General features: G+C 46.3%; 1 protein-coding gene and 1 long non-coding RNA gene across 7 annotated transcripts in view; one reads left to right on the forward strand and one right to left on the reverse strand.

Annotated features, from left to right (window-relative positions):
• The window catches only part of LOC144504667 (uncharacterized), a 30,679-nt gene extending 10,482 nt beyond the window's left edge, over positions 1-20,197 (reverse strand). Inside the window, exon 1 of the long non-coding RNA XR_013499689.1 lies at positions 20,105-20,197. This is a non-coding gene — a long non-coding RNA (uncharacterized LOC144504667). The remainder of the gene's footprint in view (positions 1-20,104) is intronic.
• Positions 1-23,289, forward strand: part of plcb4a (phospholipase C, beta 4a) — a 510,936-nt gene that overhangs the window by 273,518 nt on the left and 214,129 nt on the right. For all 6 annotated transcript variants that reach the window (XM_078230348.1, XM_078230349.1, XM_078230347.1 and 3 more), the window contains 3 exons: positions 8,007-8,104; positions 17,646-17,726; positions 21,849-21,908. In XM_078230348.1, coding sequence (XP_078086474.1) covers positions 8,021-8,104; positions 17,646-17,726; positions 21,849-21,908 — 225 coding nt within the window. In that variant the 5' untranslated portion in view covers positions 8,007-8,020. The remainder of the gene's footprint in view (positions 1-8,006; positions 8,105-17,645; positions 17,727-21,848; positions 21,909-23,289) is intronic.

Here is a 23,289-nt window from a genome sequence, read left to right on the forward strand (position 1 = left end):
AGGTAGGAGTAATAAAGTTAATTTATGACTAAGCAAAGGACAGTGTATGAAAAGATAATCACACGCGTGTGAGAGAGAGGACACTGCACAGAAACTTTACGGTGCAGGAGGAAGCCATTCAGCCCATCGAGTCTGCACTGGCCCTCCAAAAGAGCATTCTCCCCAGGCCCATTCCCCTGTCTTATCCCCATAACCTTGAGCTTGCTTTCATTTCAGAAAGCAATCCAATTCCCTTTTGAATACCTCGATCGAACCAGCCTCCACCACCCTCTCAGGAAGTTCCTTCCCGACCGAACGCATATTGTTATGACTTTTGTTTATCAGATGGACCACATGTTAAATAAACCTGAAACTCCTTCACCCTGAAATTATGCTTGACATAGCAAGACTTCATATCAGAAATTTCAAAGCACAGTACAGCTCAGGAACAGGCCCTTTGGCCCTCCAAGCCTGCGCCGATCATGTTTACCTATCTAAATCAACCGCTTGTATCCCTCTATTCCCCCTTTGTTCATATGCCCATCAAGATAAGTCTTAAATGTGGCTAATGTAACTGCCTCAACCACCTCACTTGGCAGTGCATTCCAGGCCCCCACCACCCTCTGTGTAAAAATCTTCCCCCGCACATCTCCACTGAACCTTTCCACCCCTTACCTTGAACTTGTGCCCCCTTGTAATTGTCATTTCTGCCCTGGGGAAAAAGCTTCCAACTGTTCACCCTCTCCATACCCCTCATAATTTTATAAACTTCAATCAGGTCACCCCTCAGCCTCTGTCTTTCCAAGGAGAACAATCCCAGTTTATTCAATCTCTCCTCATAGCTAATACCCTCCATACCAGGCAACATCCTGGTAAACCTTTTCTGCACTCTCTCCAAAGCCTCCGTGTCCTTCTGGTAGCGTGGTGACCAGAATTGGACACAGCATTCCAAATGTGGCCTAACCAACATTTTATACAACTGTGACATAATTTGCCAACCTTTATACTCGATGCCCCGTCCGATGAAGGCAAGCATGCCTATGCTTTCTTTACCACCTTTTCCACCCTGTGCTGCCACTTTTAAGGATCTGTGGACCTGTACTCCCAAATGCTCCGGATTGTTCTGCCATTTATTTTATAGCTCCCACCTGAATTGGATCTTCCAAAATGCGTCACTTCGCATTTGTCCGGATTAAATTCCATCAGCCATTTCTCCACCCAATTTTTTAGTCTGTCTATATGCCCTGCTGTATTCTCTAACAATCTTCATCACGACACGCAACTCCACCAATCTTAGTATCACAGCACTTTGAACTGATTAGTCAAGTATTACAGAGTGACGGTTTGAAAGTCAGTGGGTGGCAGGTTGCGCTTTACGGTATAAATAGATAGTCAGTTCAAATTGAAATTTCTGCTTTGTCACCAGCTAAAGAAGTGACGACAATTGTGGGAATATATTTTGGTGGCTGAGAGCAGATATTGCTACCAGGGGTAACAAATAAATGGGAAGGGCCTATCAGACGTATACTAGACATTACTGGTGTTGTGTGGTGTGGTAATCGGAGCCGGGATTACTGCAGTTCTTTTTTATTCATTTCTACAGGGTGTGAGTGTCGCTGGCTGAGCCCAGCATTTATTGCCCATCCCTAATTGCCCTCCATTTCAGAGGGCATTTGAGAGTCAACCACATTGCTGTGGGGTCTGGAGTCACATGTAGGCCAGACCAGGTAAGGACGGCAGATTTCCTTCTCTAAAGGACATTCAATTTTGTTTGAGTGTCACAATGGGCGGCACGGTAGCACAGTGGTTAGCACTGCTGCTTTACAGCTCTAGGGACCTGGGTTCGATTCCCGGCTTGGGTCACTGTCTGGGTTTCCTCCGGGGTGCTCCGGTTTCCTCCCACAGTCCAAAGATGTGCGGGTTAGGTTGATTGGCCATGCTAAAATTGCCCCTTAGTGTCCTGGGATGCGTAGGTTAGAGGGATTAGCGGGTAAAATATGTAGGGATATGGGGGTAGGGCCTGAGTGGGATTGTGGTCGGTGCAGACTCGATGGGCCGAATGGCCTCTTTCTGTACTGTAGGGTTTCTATGATTTCTATGAAAAGTAGGCTTACATTAACACCGCAATGAAGTCACTGTGGTGTGTGGCAACTGGGGGATTTTCACAGTTACTTCATTGCAGGGTTAATGTAAGTCTACTTGTGACACGAATAAATAAGCCTAAAACTGAGTCGCCACACTCCGGCGCCTGTTCGGTAACACTGAGGGGGAACTTAGCAAGGCCAGTGCACCTGACTGACACGTCTTTTGGACTGTGGGAGCACCCGGCAGAAACCTACGTAGACATGGGGAGAATGTGCACAGACAGTGACCCAAGCCGGGAATCAAACCCGCGTCCCCGGTGCTGTGAGGCAGCAGTGCCAACCACTGTGCCACCGTGCTGCAAACCAGGTTAGTTTTTAACCACAATCGACAGTGGATTTAATTCCAGACTTTTATTGAATTCGAATTTCACCATCTGCCGTGGTGGGATTCGGACCCAGGTCCCCAGAGTGATGCCCTGGGTCCCTGGATTGCTACTGCAGTGATGATTCCACTGTGCCATTGCCTGCCCTTGATTGGTTATTAGCTGTTTAGGTGAGCCTAGATTAGCTGGCTGGCTGAAAAGTATTAAACAAGTAGTCTGCGCACGGAGGAGGAAGAATTAGAAGCGTTGAATTGTTTGGGAGATTCTTCCCAAGAGGTCTTAGCCCTCCGTGTGACATTAGCTTATGGGTCAGAGCTTGGGGAGCGACTCACTGCCAAGCTGTGAGAGACGAGATGGCTGGAAAGATCTGTGTTAGAGAACTGGCAGGAAGGGAGGTCTCGAAAGAAGTTGCTGCCTGGAGACACTTAGATTGTGAGAGGCAGGGAATAGATTCTTGTTGTCTTTACCTGCGGTTTCAGTACGGGAGGGTGATTTGATCTGATTTGATTTGGTTTATTATTGTCACGTGTATTAACATATGGTGAAAATATTGTTTCTTGCACGCTATACAGACAAAACTTACCGTTCATAGAGAAGGAAACGAGAGCGTGCAGAATATAGTGTTACAGTCTTAGCTAGGGTGTAGAGAAAGGTCAACTTAGTGCGAGGTAGGCCCATTCAAAAGTCTGACAGCAACAGAGAAGAAGCTGTTCTTGAGTCGGTTGGTACGTGACCTCAGACTTTTGTATTTTTTTCCCCGACGAAAGAAGGTGGAAGAGAGAATGTTCGGGGTGCGTGGGGTCCTTAATTATGCTGGCTGCTTTGCTGAGGCAGCGGGACGTGTAGACAGAGTCAATGGATGGGAGGCTGGTTTGCGTAATGGATTGGGTTACATTCATGACCTTTTGTAGTTCCTTGCAGTCTTGGGCAGAGCAGGAGCCATACCAAGGTGTGTGATACAACCAGAAAGAATGCTTTCTATGATGCATCTGTAAAAGTTGGTGAGAGTCGTAGCTGACATGCCAAATTTCCTTCGTCTTTTAAGAAAGTAGAGATATTGGTGGGCTTTCTTAACTATAGCGTCGGCATGGGGGGACCAGGACAGGTTGTTGGTGATCTGGACACCTAAAAACTTGAAGCTCTCGACCCTTTCTACCATTGCCACCACTGGCAATGATTTCCTGTCCTGATTAGCAACAGGCAATGTTTATTTATTAGTGTCAGAAGTAGGCTTACATTAAAGTTAAGTTCAAGTTTATTTATTAGTCACAAGTAACGCTTACATTAATACCGCAATGAAGTTACTGTGAAATTCCCCTAGTCACCACAGTCTGGTGCCCGTTCGGGTCAATGCACCTAACCAGCACATCTTTCAGATTGTGGGAGGAAACCGGAGCACTCAGAAGAAACCCACGCAGACATGGGGAGAACGTGCAAACCCTGCACAGACAGTGACCTAAGCCGGGAATCGTACCCAGGTCCCTGGCGCTGTGAGGCGCAGTGCTAACCACTGTGCCACCGTGCCGCCCTCAGTGGCATGATATCATTTGATTTCCAACAACAGTTTTATTTCAAGCCATCAGTGTGATGCAAAATTGACGCGCGTGTGTTTGGAAATTTATGCTTCCCATGAGGTTGTCGTGTTTGTAAGGGCAACGTAATGGACAGATTATCCAGATGATTTTAATTTGATTTGATTTATTATTGTCACATGTATTGGGATACAGTGAAAAATATTGTTTCTTGTGCGCTATACAGACAGAGCACACCGTTCATAGAGAAGGAAAGGAGAGAGTGCAGAATGTAGTGTTACAGTCATAGCTCGGGTGCAGAGAAAGATCAACTTAGTGCGAGGTAGGTCCATTCAAAAGTCTTGACAGCAGCAGGGAAGAAGCTGTTCTTGAGTCGGTTGGTATGGTGACCTCAGACTTTAGTATCTTTTTCCTGACGGAATGGAGAATGTCCGAGGTGTGTGGGATCTTGAGTAACCTGAGTGCAGCAGGTGACAACATATTCACTTTAGCTGTCCCCTCCACCCCGCCCCCCCACAAACCCCTCCGGACACCCTGCACCCAGGAACATGTACGTTTGATGTCTTTTGCCAGGAGCGCTCGGTACATTTGCTTCTCAGACCATGAGATAATAGCGTTCTCGATTTTAATCAGCTATCAAACAGATTCCCGTCGTGCTCACCTTAGTGTTTACTTCCGAATGTCATTAGCGATTATGAAAATAGATAGGAAATGAAGATGCTGACAGTGGAACAGCTGTTACCGAATCCCTCGGTGTGACTCTGCCGCCATCCATTTCTGCTTCATATTTTCTTTTCGCAGCTGGACAGGGCATTTACGAAGAGAGTCTGTTCGCAAAATAAGTTCTTTGTTTGCGATTGCAGTGCCTGATTTGGACAGTCTATCTTGTAACCAAATCTCCAGCATTGCATTGTATTTGAATATATTGTGCGGGGGTGCAGCTAGCCTCCATTTAATTTCAAAGGGAATATATGAATACAAATTCACTTACTATTTTAATATTGCAATAAAAAAAACTCTCTTATCCTGAAACATTTCATATCCCAGTTCATGTTCACTCAGCCAGCTGCCGTACGACTGTGATATAAACAGAGAGGTGCTGGAAATGCTCGCCAGGTCTGGCTGCAAGTACAGAGAGAAAAGCAGAGTGATCGGGGGCGATCTTCCTGGCTTTCCATATCCATTCACCCAGCATGCACTGTGTACAGAAACGAGTTATGTAATAACAGTAGCAAGCGTAGAAATTCTGCGGGGGGGAAAAAAAGTCATTCAGTAATCCACTTAAGAAAAGACTGTTGTACTTACAAGCTTATAAAAATGTCAGTTGGAAAGGTCAACTGTAGTTTCAGTCAGAGAGGCTTTAACTTCGTTAGACCTTTTAATCATAACCAAAGATTTAAGCATTGAGACATTCACGAAGTGAATCTCAGAAAGTGCAACTTGTTATAACCACATAACGATGTTAATCAAGCAAAATCGCTCCACTTCAGTCGGCAAAATGGAACGTCTGAGGAGCTAATGCTCTTGCTGGTGTTTGGCTCTCAGCCGAGCATTCATAATGAGCACAGGTGGAGGAGAACTGTTTCAGTAGAAACAAAGGGTCGGACATCTGGGTTCTCGACCTGTGCTGGAAAAAAAAGCCTCAAAAGACTGTTCTCTCAGAATTGGCCCCGAGTATAAGTCATTAAATGAAAGTAAGTCTTTTGCACTGAGAGTGCAGTGGAATAAAGTTTGTGGCTCTTGACATGGTTTCCCCGGCACTATTTTGGTTGCATTTGGTGAAATAGAAACTTCCAATACATGGCTGGGATTCTCCCAGCCCGCTGCACTGCTCGAACAACGGAAATCAGCGCGGAGCTAATTATGATATTGTTGAAATGAGCATTTCAATATGATTAGCGGGAGATTGGGGCTGGACGGGTAGTGGAAGGGAGGGTGGGGGGGCGGGGTGGGGGCGACATAGAGGCTGAACTGTGGAGATCCAGGAAGCCAGGGATCAGGGGGCTGGGGGGCGGTCGGGGGAGGGGTCGAAAGGCCAGCCGACAATGGGGGCTACTGCGCAGGTGCCGATCTCCGCACTGACAGATCGGCGCATGCGCAGTGGCCCACTCAGCACTCTGCTGCCGGCCTCTGATGTGGGAATAGGCCCCACCCCCTGCTTACCAAAGTAAATCCTGCTGAGGCGCTCTGTGATGCACAGAGTGTCGGAGATTCGCTCTGGTAAGTACGCTAAAAAAAACCAGCAAGAAATACTACGTTTTCCCGCACTTTGGGAATTTAGATTTTCTTTTGGGAGAATCCCGGTCATGATGGCTGAAGTGAGATTCAGGTGTTGAAGGCACAGGATTTCTTTTCTTGAAAGATTGCAGGGTGACATTTGATGCCAACCACCTGTCTGAGTCCCGCCACACCGACACTATAGTTAAGAAAGCCCACGAACGCCTCTACTTCCTCAGGATGCGAACAAAATTCGGCATTTCTGCTACGACTCACCAATTTTTACATATTCACCATAGAAAGCATCCTTTCTGGTTACATCACAGGTTGGCATGGCTCCTGCTCTGCCCAAGACCGCAAAAAACTGTAAAGGGTTGAAAATGAAGCCCAGTCCATCACGCAAACCAGCCTCCCATCCATTGACTCCGTCTACACTTCCCGCTGCCTCGGAAAAGCAGCCAGCATAATTAAGGACCCCACGCACCTCAGACATTCACTCTTCCACTTTTTTCCATCAGGGAAAAGATACAAAAGTCTGAGGTCACGTGCCAACCGACTTAAGAACAGCTTCTTCCCTGCTGCCATCATGCTTTTGAATGGACCTACCATATATTAAGTTGATCTTTCTCTAGACCCTAGCTATGACTGTAACACTACATTCTGTACCCTCTCCTTTCATTCTCTATGAACAGTATGCTTTGTCTGTATAGAAACATAGAAGATAGGAGCAGGAGGAGGCATTTGGCCCTTCGAGCCTGCTCCGCCATTCATCACGATCATGGCTGATCATCCAACTCAATAGCCTAATCCTGCTTACCCACCCCCCCCCTTAACGTTTGATCCCATTCGCCCCAAGTGCTGTATCCAGCCGCCTCTTGAATACATTCAATGTTTTGGCATCAACTACTTCCTGTGGTCATGAATTCCACAGGCTCACCACTCTTTGGGTGAAGAAATGTCTCCTCATCTCCATCCTAAATGGTCTACCCCGAATTCTCAGACTGTGACCCCTGGTTCTGGACTCCCCCACCATCAGGAACAACCTTCCCCCAACTACCCTGTCTAGTCCTGTTAAGAATTTTATAAGTCTCTATGCGAGTCCCCCTTCTTCGTCTGAACTCCAGTGAAAACAATCCTAACCTAGTCAATCTCTGCTCAGTCCCGCCATCCCCTTATAGCGCGCAAGAAACAATACTTTTCACCGTATCCCAATACATGTAGCAATAATAAATCAAATCAAATCAAATGCGTTTTCTGTTTTGGAATCGACAATGGAAAATGCACTTTGCACTTTTCTTATCTGAACAGGGAGGAACTTTTGCTTGAATTATTGAAAATTACTCTCCTTTTGTTCCACTTGGGAACAACCTCCTCTTCTTTCTATTTTTCCTTCTCCCAGTAGCAGCCGATAATCTATTAGTAGGAGAAAAAGGATTTAATTAATTTTCCTTTCAGAAAGAAAGAAAATTACCTCAAGGAGAATGAGGGATTTGAACTTGCTCTGGTCGACCGCAGGATCACTGCAACCAGGGAGGCAGGCAGCAAACTTAGAATTGCACCTGATCTTGTCCAAATTATTAACGATTTATCTCAGGCATTGCGGCAGTTTCAGGTTGCAACTGATTTCCATCAGGGTTACAGGAGATACGGGGAAGGGTGTTGGAGCATTTTGTGACTGGCAAGATGCGTGTTCTTTGAATGTGCTCAGGTTAATAAGATGTAAAATTGGGAAGAGTGTTGGTTTAATATGATTGTTTTTTCAGGTGAATGTTTCTCAGGATTAATTAGTCCTGTGGGTTCTCTTTTTTTAGGCCTCTGAGCAACAATGGCTAAAGCATATGAGTTTCTGTGGCAGAAGGCTGTTCCAGCTTTTATGCAGGATGGAGCTGTTTTTGACAGATACGAAGAGGTAAGTGACATCTTAAAAACAAGTGCCCTTTCCCGACATAATTAGCGTAATTAGGTTCCATTTTAAGCTCCCATCTTTCAATGACAGCCATCGCAGACGGCAGCTTAATTCCCTTGTGCTGGATTTTGCCTTTGTGACACCTCAGAACAAAGTGGGCCGCCTTCCCCTCCGCACTGTTGTGGCAACACGTGGAGATTACCCGTGTGGCTGCAGGAAGGGAAGTGCCAATGCCGAGGCTCCGTCCTTGTGTTCTGAGCTCAGCCTTTGTTTGACTCGAGAGGCTTCATTGTGCCGTTGCCCCAGTTAGCTGACAAAAACCAAAACTCAACACAATGGTGATTGCAATGTGTGCTTTGTGCCTGACAAAGGAACAGAATGGGAAGATTAGTCGCTTGGCATGGCAAATCATAAACCAGTCTTTTATACACACGCTTAAGATACCTGGTACGCCAGGGAAATCTGCCCTGTGTGCAACTTCAGGTGGGTGTGTGGGAGGGGGGCAGCGGGGGTGGGGGGGGTGGGGGGGGGGGGGGGGGGGTAAAGTAATATTAAACCAGACTGTACCCTTGGGAGATTTATTTTTGGAAATTGAAATTTCTTACCAGCTAATTTGTCTGAAGTTCGTTGAATTTATGATTAGTTTGCGCTGGGGAAACTGAAGTGCACCTTGAAATGTTCTCGGACAATATCCGTGCCGGCAGTTCGGAGTAGGAACATGGGAATTGGGAGCAGAAGTCGGCAAATTCAGCCCTTCGAGCCTGCTCCGTCATTCAGTCAGATCATGGCTGATCTCTCCCTGGTCCCAAATCCACCTCCCCACCGTGCTGGGACAGCACCGATGTCGGGTACGCGGGAAAAGCAGTTCCTTCCAGGAACTAGGGAGTGAATTGGGGCCGATTTCCACTGCCTTCCCGTCCTGTTAACTGGCCAAGCAGGGTTTCAGAATGGGTTTGGACACCTCATTAACGCCAGCGATGTGACAGGTCAAAGCACGTGCCAACTTCACAATATAGGCCCTTTTTAATGTGGAAATCATAGAATTTGACAGTGCAGAAGGAGGCCATTCGGCCCATCGAGTTTGCACTGACCACAATCACACCCAGGCCCTATTCCCACAATCCCATGCATTTACCCTAGCTAGTCCCCCTGACACTATGGGGCAATTCAGCATGGCCAATCCACCTAACCCACACATCTTTTGACTGCGGAAGGAAGCCGGAGCACCCGGAGGAAACCCACGCAGACATGGGGAGAACGTGCAAACTCTACACAGACAGTGACCCAAGCTGGGAATCGAACCTGGGTCCCTGGTGCTGTGAGACAGCAGTGCTTAACACTGTGCCACCATGCCAGTTCTTGTCCCGGTTGAGGCCCTTAAATGTTGGTTCATTGTTGGCCACACTTAAGGGCCACTTCTTGCCCAGCCTGAATTTTTAGGCTGGCAGGAGGACTGACCTGGTCAGAGGAAGCCTGAAAATTAACAAGCTCAGATCTCAGGCAGGAGGGTAGTGGAAAGGAGTGGGTGGGATTGGGGACGCCTCCATCATAGACCCCCCCCTGCTGAAGTTGGGAACCTCCCTCAGATGTTAACTGAGGCCCCGTCTAACCTCCTCGGGCAGACACAGTAAACTGCCACACGCCACAATGCTGAAGGAAGGCAGTGGAGTTTTGCTTGGGGACCTGGCCAATATTTATCCCTCAGTCAGGCATAAGTTGGGCTGAAGGGTTTGTTTCCATGCCGTATCTGCTGCCTCATAGCGCCAGGGACTCGGGTTCGATTCCCGGCTTGGGTCGCTATCTGTGCAGAGTCTGCGCGTTCTCCCCGTGTCTGTGTGGGTTTCCTCCGGGTGCTCTGGTTTCCTCCCACAATCCAAAGAAGGTGGATCGGCCGTGCTAAATTCTTGCTCAGTGTACCTGAACAGGCGCCAGAGTGTGGCGACCAGGGGATTTTCACAGTAACTTCATTGCAGTGTTAATGTAAGCCTACTTGTGACACTAATAAACTTTTTTAAAAACTTAAACGTCACAAGCCTTGATTATCCAGTCGCCAACACACTGATGTTTGGAGGGGAGTTTGTTGTGTGCAAGCAAATTGGCTGCTGGGCTGCCCACTTTACAACAGCCTGAAGGCGGGCATGCTGGCTTTCAGTGGTGCTCGCCTGGCACAAACCTGGGTTCCCCCATTGAGGCGTGGAGCTACTCAACTGTGCGTTTAGTGTGGGCTGCACACTGCAAACTAGTAAGAGTTTTAACAACACCAGGTTAAAGTCCAACAGGTTTATTTGGTAGCAAATACCATTAGCTTTCGGAGCGCTGCTCCTTCGTCAGATGGAGTGGAAATCTGCTCTCAAACAGTGCACAGAGACACAAAATCAAGTTACAGAATACTGATTAGAATGCGAATCCCTACAGCCAGCCGCGTCTTAAAGATACAGACAATGTGAGCCAGCCAGGACTTAAAGATACAGACAATGACAATACAGACATTGTCTGTATCTTTAAGACCTGGCTTGCTGTAGGGATTCGCATTCTAATCAGTATTCTGTAACTTGATTTCTGTGTCTGTGCACTGTTTGAGAGCAGATTTCCACTCCATCTGACGAAGGAGCAGCGCTCCGAAAGCTTATGGTATTTGCTACCAAATAAACCTGTTGGACTTTAACCTGGTGTTGTTAAAACTCTTACTGTGTTTACCCCAGTCCAACGCCGGCATCTCCACATCATCACTGCAAACTACCCAGGCAACACAAATTTTGACTGCTGTTTCTATCAGAAGGAAGTGATTTGGTTAATCGCCAATCACAATTTGAGGGGGCTATCCATTTTTGCCCCCAAATAACACAACTCAGACGCACATTATTATCATCTGATTAATTGGTATGCTATAGCACCAATATAAGGATAAATTTCAACGCTCGTGCTTCCGGCAGAGTTGCGTTGTGCTCTGGGAGGCTATATTGGGAATTCAGGTGCACACAGAAAGCTCCGAGCCATGAGCACTGGCTAAAAACTTGCACTATAATGAATCTGTGTCTCATTAGGGCATTGATTTTTGCTGTATCGTAGGATTGGGTTTTTCCGATACATTTGTGAGATGCTATTCTGGTGCTTTCCGTGTTTTATGTTGGACTCTGGGAATATGTCTCTTTGGCTTTGTCATATCTTTAATTGTTGGACGCTATCTGGTTTCACGTTACCTTCAAGGGACTGGATTTTATGGATTATATCTTTTCAACTCTTTTTTTTTTGAAGTGACTCATGGCAGCTTTGGCTATATTTAGCCACCCTTAAAATAGAGGCCTCAGTTCCCCAGTCAAAAAGCTAAATTGCTATCGCTTTACTGATAGCCTTCCTGCGGGAACCGCGCACTGACCAGCTGCAGTGTGAGACCCTCAGCTGTGGGTGGGTGAACCAGTTATTTTTGTCCCTCATCCCGGGCACAAGGTTACGGTGCGGGGGTGGTGTCACCAACTTTATTCATTGAAAGTTCCCTTTTATGGTTCACCATCCCCTGGTAGCTACGCAAGATTGTTACTTTTGAGCATCTGCCAGTCCCTACAATCTGCCTTTTAACCCTTCTACCACCGAAGGCCACCAAAACCAAATGTAATGGATGGATTTTGTTCTCAAACTGTGACACAAAATGGTGGCACAGTGGTTAGCACTGCTGCATCGCAGTGCCAGGGATCTGGGTTCGAGTCCTGACTTGGGTCACTATCTGTGCAGAGTCTGCACGTTCTCCCCATGGTCTGTGTGGGTTTCCTCTGGATGCTCCAGTTTCCTCCCACAGTCCAAAGATGTGAGGGTTAGGTGGATTAGCCATGCTAAATTGATCCATAATGTCCCAAAATATATATAGGTTGGGATTAGCGGGGTAAAATACGTGTGGTTACAAGGATAGGGCCTGGGTAAGAGTTGGTGCAGACTGGATGGGCCGAATGGCCTCTTGCACTGTAGGGATTCTGTGATTGACAAATTTTTGGGCAATGATTTATCCGTCTTCGCCAAAGATTGCTGTTTTGCAGCAGCTGTTTACGAGCTTTGCCTTTCTGGGTGCAGTGTGCCGATGCAATACGACAACCTCACGATTTGCACTTGTGGCTTACCACACTAATTATCATGCAGGATCGACGATTTGTTTGTTCCTCATCAATTGCTGCCTGATTGGGTTGATAAGGTTTCCACAGTGCGACCGACCTTTCGACATCGATGTACTTCATAGAGCCATACAGTACAGGAGAGGCCCTTTGGCCCATTGACTCTGTACTGACAAAGTACACTAAATCTACACTAATCTTACAGAATCATAGAATCCCCTGTAGTGCAGAAGGAGGCATTTCGGCCCATCAAGTCTGCACTGATCACAATCCCTCCCAGGCCCTATCCCCGTAACCCCACATATTCACCCTGCTAGTCCCCCAGACACTAAGGGACAATTTGAAATGGCCGATCCACCTCACCTGCACGTCTTTAGATATTAAGGGCAATTTAGCATGGCCACTCCACCCAACCTGCATATCTTTTGGACACTAAGGGGCAATTTAGCATGCCCAATCCAACTAACCTGCACATCTTTGGATACTAAGGAGCAATTTGGCATGACCAGTCCACCTCCCCTGCACATCTTTGGACTGTGGGAGGAATCTGGAGCACCCGGAGGAAAGTCACAGAGACACAGAGAGAACGTGCAAACCCCACACAGACAGACACCCGAGGTCAGAATTGAACCCGGCTCCCTGGCACTATGAGGCAGCAGTGCTAACCACTGTGCCACTGTGTCACCTTCCAGCAATTGGCCCATATTGAACGTTATGACCTTTCAAGTGCTCATCCACGGACCTTTTGAAGGTTGCGAGGTTTCCCACTTCTACCACCCTCCCAGGCAATGCATTTCCCCTGTACCGATGCTGATTAGCCAGCCGTGCATTTGTAATACTTTCTGCTGACGGTCATTACGTGAATAATCGATAAATGATAAGACAAGGGCAGACAATTGTACGAATGCTTCAAAGTGATTGAATTAATATGCTGCAGTTTAGAATACTTCAGTTACGTAACATCCATTAGTTTTCGCTGGACATTTAGTTGCATAGTGACATTGTGGTCTGTGATTAAAACAAAAAGGTTTTGATACATTAATTTACTGGTTACATGAATCACTCAAATGGTGTTATTTTCTGAAAGGAAATTGATCAGAGTTCTGCACAGTCACACGCTCCAACACTCTCCCCAATGTGAAATGGATTTGTGCTCAATCAGAGAGAGACTCGGTGCTGCACACAGTGCAACGAAAGAAGCTCTTGTCTAAATTAGCAATGACGGCAGTGTTTCACTCCATGCCAATCCAGCATTTTACACAAATGTTTCGTGGAGAAAGAGTGTTTACCATACCATAATATTACGTATTTAAATATTTATCCATATTTGATTAATAAAATAGGACAGTTACAAAAGTATCAGAAATACATACACAAACGGAATGCCACCTCCAGCATGGCACAAGGAGTGGCACAGTGGTTAGCACTGCTGCCTCACAGCGCCAGGGACCCAGGTTCAATTCCTGCTTTGGGTCACTGTCTGAGTGGAGTTTGTACATTCTCCCCGTGTCTGCGTGGGTTTCCTCCGGGTGCTCCGGTTTCCTCCCACAGGCCAAAGATGTGCGGGTGAGGTGGATTGGCCATGCTAAATCACCCCTTAGTGTCAGGGGGACTAACTAGAGTAAATGCATTCACATGGGGTTGTGGGGATAGGGCTTGGGTGGGATTGTGTTCGGTGCAGACTTGATGGGCTGAATGGCCTCCTTCTGCACTGTAGTAGTCTATGGTTCGATTCCTGCTTGGGCCACTGTCAGTGCGGAGTCTGCACGTTCTCCCCCACGTCTGCGTGGGTTTCCTCCGGGTGCTCCGGTTTCCTCCCACAGTCCGAACGACGTGCTGGTTGGTTCATTAGCCATGCTAAATTCTCCCTCAGTGTACCCGAACAGGCGTCAGAGTGTGGTGACTAAGGGATTTTCACAGTAACCTCATTGCAGTGTCAATGTAAGCCGACTTGTGACACTAATCAATGAACTTTAAAAACTGAAGTTCAGAATATTTCTTGCGATGCCAAAGCTACTTTTAATTCTTTATTAACATTCTCCATTTGTGTTAATGTGTATCAGCAGATAAATAGGAGCTAATAACATAATGAATGCACAGGAGATCAGCCGAAGATCACCACATAACTTAGCAAAAGCAGTGATATCAACTCAAGGTTATTGTGTGTGCCGTTGCATTGCAAAAATTAATTTTGATACTTATTGATCATTGCAATGAATATCCCAGAATTTCTAAACTGCTTGCAGAATAATAGAATCCCTACAGTGCAGAAGGAGGCCTTTCGGCCCATCGAGTCTGCAACGACCACAATCCCACCCAGGCCCTTTCCCCATAACCCCATGTATTTACCCGAGCTAGTCCCCATGACACTAATGGGCAATTTGCCATGGCCAATCCACCTAACCTGCACATCTATGGACTGTGGGAGGAAACCGGAGCACCCGGAGGAAACCCACGCAGACACGGGTTGAACGTGCAAACTCCACACAGACAGTGACCCAAGCCGGGAATCGAACCCAGGTCCTTGTCGGTGTGAGGCATGCTAACCCCTGTGCCACCGTGCCGCCCCAAAGGTTAAACAGATTTGCATTCTCCTGCCAATGTTCCTCGAATGCCCCTGCTCTGTGCACAGTCCATTTGTTGAGCTGCATGGCCCCTTTAAGATTGACGCAATGCTGTGTGTGTGTGTGAGTGTGCATCTTAAAGGAACCACTGTTTGTATATGTGGCCTGTTTGTCCCCTGCACAATACGTTCCTGATTGCTGCCTGGTGGCACAGCATTGAGAAAACATTGGCTCGTATCCTTGCAAGCCGCCTGCCATTTGGTTATTGCCCTCTTTCTTTTTATGGCAACCCTTCTGGTAGCGAAGTGTTTAACTGCACATGAAACATACAAATGTTTTTATAAATGGCAGCAAAAGAACACATATTTGGGCTTCATGTTGCATATCAGTATGGGCAAACTCTGAGGGACCAGATTAGAAACACCAAGGTATATTCCGAAGTTAGCCTAGACCCCAACTTTATTTGATTTTGGCATTAGTGCAAGCATAAGATGTTTCACTCCCAGTGTGATTCTATTGATCCACTAGAAAGCTTTTATTAAAACCATAAGACCATAAGACATAGGAGCAGAATTAGGCCATTCGGCCCATCGAGTCTGTGCCGCCATTCAATCATGGCTGATATGTTTCTCATCCCCATTCTCCTACCTTTCCCCCGTAATCCTTGATCCCCTATTGATCAAGAACCAACTATCTCTGCTTAATGACACTCAATGACCCAGCCTCCTCAGCCCTCTGTGGAAATGAGTTCCACAGATTCACCACCCTCTGGCGAAGAAATTCCTCCTCATCTCAGTTTTAACCAACTTTATTTAAGAACACAGTTAGCATCTAAGAAAAAGAATTAGCATAACATAAGATACTTAAACATGACAAAGTATAATTCTTAACCAGCCATCTATCTCTATAGTTCCAATTTAAGCAATATCCCCATAGACGTACACCCTTCTTCAGAACCAATTAGCACCAAAAACGGATACACTCACATGGATGCTAGTTTTCAAGCCTTTTAACCCCTCTGGACAGATACAGAAAGACACCTGCCTTCTGGCTCCCATACAGCAGTTTCCAGAGAAAGATCTACCTTCAAGCAGCAGAACTTCAGAGAAAGAGACCTATTTTCTGGCAAATGCCAGTCTCCAACTTCTAGGGAGAGAAAGAGACAGACAGAGAGCTATTGCTTCTCTCTATAGATCCCAAACAGCAGCTGAGATGAGTTTCTCTGTGCGACCCTAGTCCCGCCCAGTCACATGCCTTACTTCTCAATTAACCTGATCAAAGCCCACTCTGAAAAGCCCCAGGGGAAAGCACTAAAATAACAACCCTGCATTGGTGCAGAATAAAACAAACAATTTTAGCAATTCAGATCAATTATGCTGCTGCAGTAACAACATGGGCTGCCGGGTACAGACAAAACGGCACCAATAATAGAACTGACTGCTAAAACACATACTGCACAAGAAACATGACATAAATATGTTTCTTAAAGGCTCAGTATCATCACATGCACACAGGAATATTTAGACGGAATTAAATGGTGCCTTATTATAAATGTCGTCACGCCGGTACCAGGGGAGGTGGTGGCAATAGACTGAAGGAAGAGTGGAGGTTAGCAGACAAATGGCGGGGGCAAGTCTTGTACAATTCGAGAAGAGTCCTTGATAGTTTTAAGGAGAAAAACATCGCTTTCATTTGCATCAGCTTAATCCTGAGGTGGATCTCTGATCATGCGGCACTGCCTCCTGATTGCTTATAGTACAGAAGAAACTTAGTTATCTGCATAAATGTAAATTCTATTTCTTATAAGTGGACCTCTCAGCTGCAGTCAACGGAATAATTGCGAATGCTGACAACTCATGATGTATTATTATTCAATGCATTAAGGACCACGTGTACTTGTCACTTCACATCTGATTCATTTATTTAAAATATTAGCATAATTCACTAATTGTGTGACCCTTGCTCACTTTAAAATGCACCACAGCAAAGTAACATTTCTTGAGAAATTGAGGAACAGTTTTTTTTTGTCACAGAATCATAGAATCCCTACGGTGCAGAAAAGGCCATTTGGCCCATCGAGTCTGCACCGACTCTCTGACAGAGTATCTTATCCACACCCTCTCCACCACTCTGTCCCTGTAATCCCACACATTTAGCATGGCCAGTCCACCTAACCTACACATCTTTGGACACTGAGGGGCAATTTAGCATGGTCAATCCGTCTAACCTACGCATCTTGGGACATTAAGGGGCAAATTAGCATGGCCAATCCATCTAACCTACACATCTTTGGGCTGTGGGAGGAAACCGGAGCACCTGGAGGAAACCCACGCAGACACGGGGAGAACGTGCAAACTCCACACGCACAGTCACCCAAAGCCGGGAATCGAACCCGAGTCCCTGGCACTGTGAGGCAGCCGTGCTAACCACTGTGCCACCATCACTCTCAACACTTTCTCATCAGATAAAAGCAAATTGCTGCGGCTGCTGGAATCTGAAACCAAAAGAAAAAAGCTTTGACAAAGGGTCATCTGGACTCGAAACATCAGCTCTTTTCTCACCTTACAGCTGCTGCCAGACCTGCTGAGATTTTCCAGCATTTTCTCATCCATGCTCCTTGCACTTTGACCTGTGTCACAGGAGTGAGGGAATGTTAAAACATCCACTAACCCGGGGTCCAGGGTGACCCGGTGAGCGGCTCACCGGAAGCTTTTCCCGGTTCTAAGCTGGCCATCGGGAGGTGCACATTGGGAGAACACACAAAGATTTTCACCCTCTCCAGTCTTGGCACTGCTTGAGGACTGTTCTGCAGATCCTTGATCTTTCTGAGGATGGTCACTAACTGACTTATTATTGACGATTGTCTCTTCTTTCCAACAGGAGTCATCTGTATTGGAACCTAACTGCATCTTTAAGGTGGATGAATTTGGATTCTTCCTCACCTGGAAAAGCGAAGGAAAGGTATTTGTGCCCACAGTTGAACCCTGTGACCGCAGCATTAACCTTTTTTGCTTGTCCAGTCCCTATGTCCTGCATGATAAGCTGCTGTTGTAGAATTCCATTACTAAAAATGAATTAAGTGACAGTAACATTGGGAATAAAGTAAGTTCAAAGATCCAGTGCCAAAAATATTTCACGATGTGGAGATGCCGGTGTTGGACTGGGGTGGACACAGAGAGAAGTCTCACAACACCAGGTTAAAGTCCAACAGGTTTATTTGGAATCACAAGCTTTCGGAGCGCTGCTCCTTCATCTGGTGAGTGGATGAGTGGAGCCTCCACTTACCTGATGAAGGAGCAGTGCTGCAAAAGCTTGTGATTCCAAATAAACCTGTTGGATGTTAACATGGTGTTGTGAGACTAAAAATATTTTAGTGCAATATTTGCCTCAGTTTTAGAAAGAAAAAGATAGACTCTGCGTACCTGAGGTATACTGCAGAAGATTTCTACCTCTAATTTGGTTTGATTTGATTTATTATTGTCACGTGTATTAACATACAGTGAAAAGTATTGTTTCTTGCGCGCTATACAGGCAAAGCATACCGTTCATAGAGAAGGAAAGGCGAGGGTGCAGAATGTAGTGTTACAGTCATAGCTAGGGTGTAGAGAAAGATCAACTTAATACGAGGTAGGTCCATTCAAAAGCCTGATGGCAGCTGGGAAGAAGCTGTTCTTGAATTGGTTGGTACGTGACCTCAGACTTTTGTATCTTTTTCCCGATGGAAAAAGGTGGAAGAGAGAATGCCCGGGGCACGTGGGGTCCTTAATTATGCTGGCTGCTTTTCACAGGCAGCAGGAAGTGTAGACAGAGTCACTGGATGGGAGGCTGGTTTGCTTGATGGATTGGGCTACATTCACAACCTTTTGTAGTTCCTTGCGGTCTTGGGCAGAGCAGGAGCCCACACCAAGCTGTGATTCAACCAGAAAGAATGCTTTCTATGGTGCATCTGTAAAAGTTGGTGAGAATCGTAGCTGACATGCCAAATTTCCTTAGTCTTCTGAGAAAGTAGAGGCGTTGGTGGGCTTTCTTAACTATAGTGTCGGCTTGGGGGGACCAGGACAGGTTGTTGGTGATCTGGACACCCAAAAACTTGAACTCTGTGTACCTACTGTACGCCCTGGGAATCAGAGAGGATGGGAGGGGCGGACAATGCGAAGATCCATTGAGCTCGGGCAGGATTTTACGGTTTCGCGACGAGTGAGGCTGGAAAATCCTGCTCTGTATGTCTAAGGTAAACTGTAGAATGTTTCTACCTTTCTTCTAATTGTATCCAAACAGACTTTGCTGCATAGTCGGAGGAAGCTATCAGTCCCATTGCATGTTTGGGAGAATAATCCGAATTGTATCCCATTTCCTGCCATGCTGTCCATTGCCTTGTATCATCCTCTGCTTCCAGTATATGTCCATGTTTCCTTCAGAAAAACCAGTGTCTCTGCCGCAGCCATTCCTTGTGGCAGAGCGTTCTATTTCCCGACAACTGGAGTGTGAAGTAACTCCCCTATGTAAATGAATGACCTTTCATCATTGACTGTCCAAAAAAAGACTGTTTAATCTCTCGTCTACCTTCACGGTGACACAGTGGTTAACACTGCTGCCTCACAGCTCCAAGGAACCGGGTTCAATTCCAGCTTTGGGTGACTGTGTGGAGTTTGCACGTTTTCCCCGAGTCTGCGTGGGTTTCCTCCAAGCGCTCCGGTTTCCTACACGGTCCAAAGATGTGCAGGTTATGTGGATTGGCCATGCTAAATTGTCCCTTAGTGTGCCAAGATGTGTAGGTTAAGGGGATTAGCCATTCTAAATTGCCCCTTAGTATCCCAGGATCTGTAGGTTAGGCGATTGGCCATGCTAAATAGCCTCTTCGTGTCCCGAGATGTGTAGGTTAGATGGATTGGCCATGCTAAATTGCCCCTTAGTGTCCTGAGATGTGTAGGTTAGGGGGATTAGCAGGGTAAACGAATGGGGTTACGGGGAGAAGATGGGGGGTGGTGCTGGGTAACATGCTCTGTCAGAGGGTCAGTACAGACTCGATGGGCCAAATGGCCTCCTTCCGCACTGTAGGGATTCTATGATGTAACGCTTAACATGTCCATTAAAAATCCTCCTGCTCCAGTGGGGTACCACAATTCACTTGCCACAATGATGGTCTCCAATAGTTGGTGTCATTGTGGTGAACCTACACTTAGTGATCTCTCTGGCTTTAATATTCCTTTGCTAACAGGGCACCCCAGTGATTTACCTCTTGTTCAACCAGTATTTTGTTTCGGTTTGTCCAGCTGTTTTCATCGTTCTACCCTATATCTCAGACACTAAATGCTGTTGGCCATCTTAATTTTACTCACCTGCTTCGAACACTTCCAATTTTTCATTCACTGTGCCGTGTTTTCACATGCTTGTCACTCAATTTCACCCATTGACTCTGTCGACACTTCCCGCTCCCTCGAAAAAGCAGCCAGCATAATTAAGGACCCCACGCAGCCCGGACATTCTCTCTCTTCCTGCTTCCGTTGTGAAAAAGATACAAAAGTCTGAGGTCACGTACCAACCGACTCAAGAACAGCTGCTTCCCTGATGCCATCAGACTTTTGAATGGGCCTACCTCGAATTAAGTTGACCTTTCTCTGCACACTAGCTATGAATGCAACACTACATTCTGCACTCACTCCTTTCCTTCTCTATGAATGGTATGCTTTGTCTATGTAGTGTGCAAGAAACAATACTTTTCACTGTATACCAATACATAGATAAGGTAGTCAACATCTTTTCCCAAAGGTAGGGGAGTCTAACGCTAGAGGGCATAGGTTTAAGGGGAGAGATACAAAAGTGTTCAGAGGGGCAATTTTTTCACACAGAGGGTGGTGAGTGTCTGGAACGAATTACCAGAGGCAGGTTAGTAGAGGCGGGTACAAATTTGTCTTTTAAAAAGCATTAGGCAGTTACATGGGTAAGATGGCTATAGAGGGATATGGGCCAAATGCGGGCAATTGGGACTGGCTTAGTGGTTAAAAAAAAAAGGGCGGCATGGACAAGTTGGGCTGACGGGCCTGTTTCCATGCTGTAAACCTCTATGACTCTGTGACTCTATATGACAATAAATCAAAATCAACTGCGATTTCCAAATAATTGGAACGCTGACCCTTTCCTCACTTTCCTCGTTTTCGTCTCAATTTGAGTGTCACCAACCAGATTGGGCTCCCTGGCACCACCAACCCTGATGTGGAGATGCCGGCGTTGGACTGGGGTAAACACAGTAAGAGTTTTAACAACACCAGGTTAAAGTCCAACAGGTTTATTTGGTAGCAAATGCCATTCGCTTTCGGAGCGCTGCTCCTTCGTCAGATGGAGTGGAAATCTGCCCTCAAACAGGGCACAGAGACACAAAATCAAGTTACAGAATACTGATTAGAATGCGAATCCTTACAACCAGCCAAGTCTCAAAGGTACAGACAATGTGAGTGGAGGGAGCATGAGGCACAGGTTAAAGAAATGTGTATTGTCTCCAGACAGGACAGCCAGTGAGATTCTGCAAGCCTACCAACCCTGCCAGAGCTCAGTGGGAAGGCACCGCATGAGCACAGGGTGGGTGGGTTGGTGCAGGCATCCTTCCAACTTATCCGCTGTGCCAGTGAAAACCAGAGCCTTCTCCTGGGGGTAGGGGATGGTGAGGAGGGGGAATGGCCGAGCCAAGATGCTCTGTCCGAGAGTCGGTGCAGACCCGGTGGTCCGAATGGCCTTCTCATTCTATGATCCTGACCACTTGCATGTTGCGCCATTCCTCCTCTGGCTGCCTGCACTGCTCCAATAAACCTCAGAAAGAGTGCGGAAGGCAAGTTTCTGTTTAACATTGGTTTTTGAGATTGGTTTTTGATCGAGCAGTTGTTCCAGTTGGCACTCTGCTCAGACACCAATGACGAAACATGTGGAAGATCATCAGAAGTTTCCCCTTTATAAACGGCAGGAACCAAATGTCATTGGAACCACAGATGTTTTAACCTCACCTCGCGGTGAAGTAATACTGGCACATGCTCAATCTGCGTTTGCGTCTTGCAAACAGAGCTTAATGAATGTTTTTCCTTTATTTTTAAGGAAGGACAGGTATTGGAATGTTCGATGGTGAACAGTATTCGATATGGGACTATCCCCAAGGTAAGAAGCGGCTTTGTTTGCCTTTTCTCTGGGAGATCAAATGCACAAGAAAGAGGAAACGATAGTAATGTAAGACAATGGCGGAAGTAGATTGATGCGGTCAGGTTATTTGGAAACTATTCTGAAGCAATTGTGAAGATCTGATAAAAAATATCGCTAAGATATTTGAGTAATTTGCATTGCGTAACCAGTTTTCAAGATTAGGTTCTGGCTCGCTTCCCTGGGCCCGTCCTACATGAGTGTTTTTTTAAGTTTATTTATTAGTGCCACAAGTAGACTTACATTAACACTGCAGCGAAGTTACCGTTGCCACACTCCGGCCTGTTCGGCTACACTGAGGGAGAATTTAGCATGGCCAGTGCACCTAACCAGCACGTCTTTCAGACTGTGGAAGGAAACCGGAGCACCCAGAGGAACCCACACAGACACAGGAAGAACGTGCAGACTCCACACAAACAGTGACCCGAGGCCGGAATTAAACCTGGGTCCCGAGCGCTGTGAGGCAGCAGTGCTAAGCACTGTGCCACCACGCTGCCCAAAAAGTCAAAGTGTCCCTGGGTGGGCTTGAACCGCCAACCTTTCAGTTAACAGCCAAACGTGCTAACTGATTGCGCCACATAGACTGGTACGTTTCTCAACCCCATTCTCCCATCTTTTCCCTGTCATCTATGATCCCCTTACCAATCAAGAACCTATCTATCTCTGTCTTAAAGACACTCAATGACCTGATAAACCTCACTGATACTTGCTTTCACTTCGATTCTGAGAACTTTAATAACTATGCTTCCAAATTCCATTCGTCTCTCTTGTCCCATTGAACAAGAGGCGTTCTGGTCGAAGTCATGAGGGTTCTGGACATATAGACAGGAAGAAACTGTTTCCAACGATGGGAGGAGGATCTAGAATAAGAGCTCAGATTTAATGAAATTGGCAAAAGAAGCAATGGAGTCATGAGGAGAAACCTTCTCACCTTGTTATGGGGCCAGGTTAGAAGGATGAGGGGGGGAATCTTATTGAAATTTACAGAATACTGAAAGGCCTGGATAGAGTGGACGTGGGGAAGATGTTTCAATTAGTACAGTGGTTCCTAAACTTTTTTCACTGGGCCGCACTTTCAGAATAAAAATTTGATCGCGCCACACCAAATTTTTTATTGATAATAAATACATTCAAAAACAAAACAAAACAACTCCGAGCAGTGCTTGATTCATAACATAGAACACAACTACTTTATAATATGATCATGGGACATCCAGAAAGTATAAAACAATCACTTTGGAAAAATATCTAATCCATGTTTAAATGTTTCTTTGATTGTCCTTGAATCTTCCCGCCACACTTGCCATCCTCTCTCGCCGCACCAGTGTGGCGCGCCGCACCC

This window comes from Mustelus asterias, chromosome 15 (assembly GCF_964213995.1).
Source record: "Mustelus asterias chromosome 15, sMusAst1.hap1.1, whole genome shotgun sequence".
NCBI classification, from domain to species: domain Eukaryota; kingdom Metazoa; phylum Chordata; class Chondrichthyes; order Carcharhiniformes; family Triakidae; genus Mustelus; species Mustelus asterias.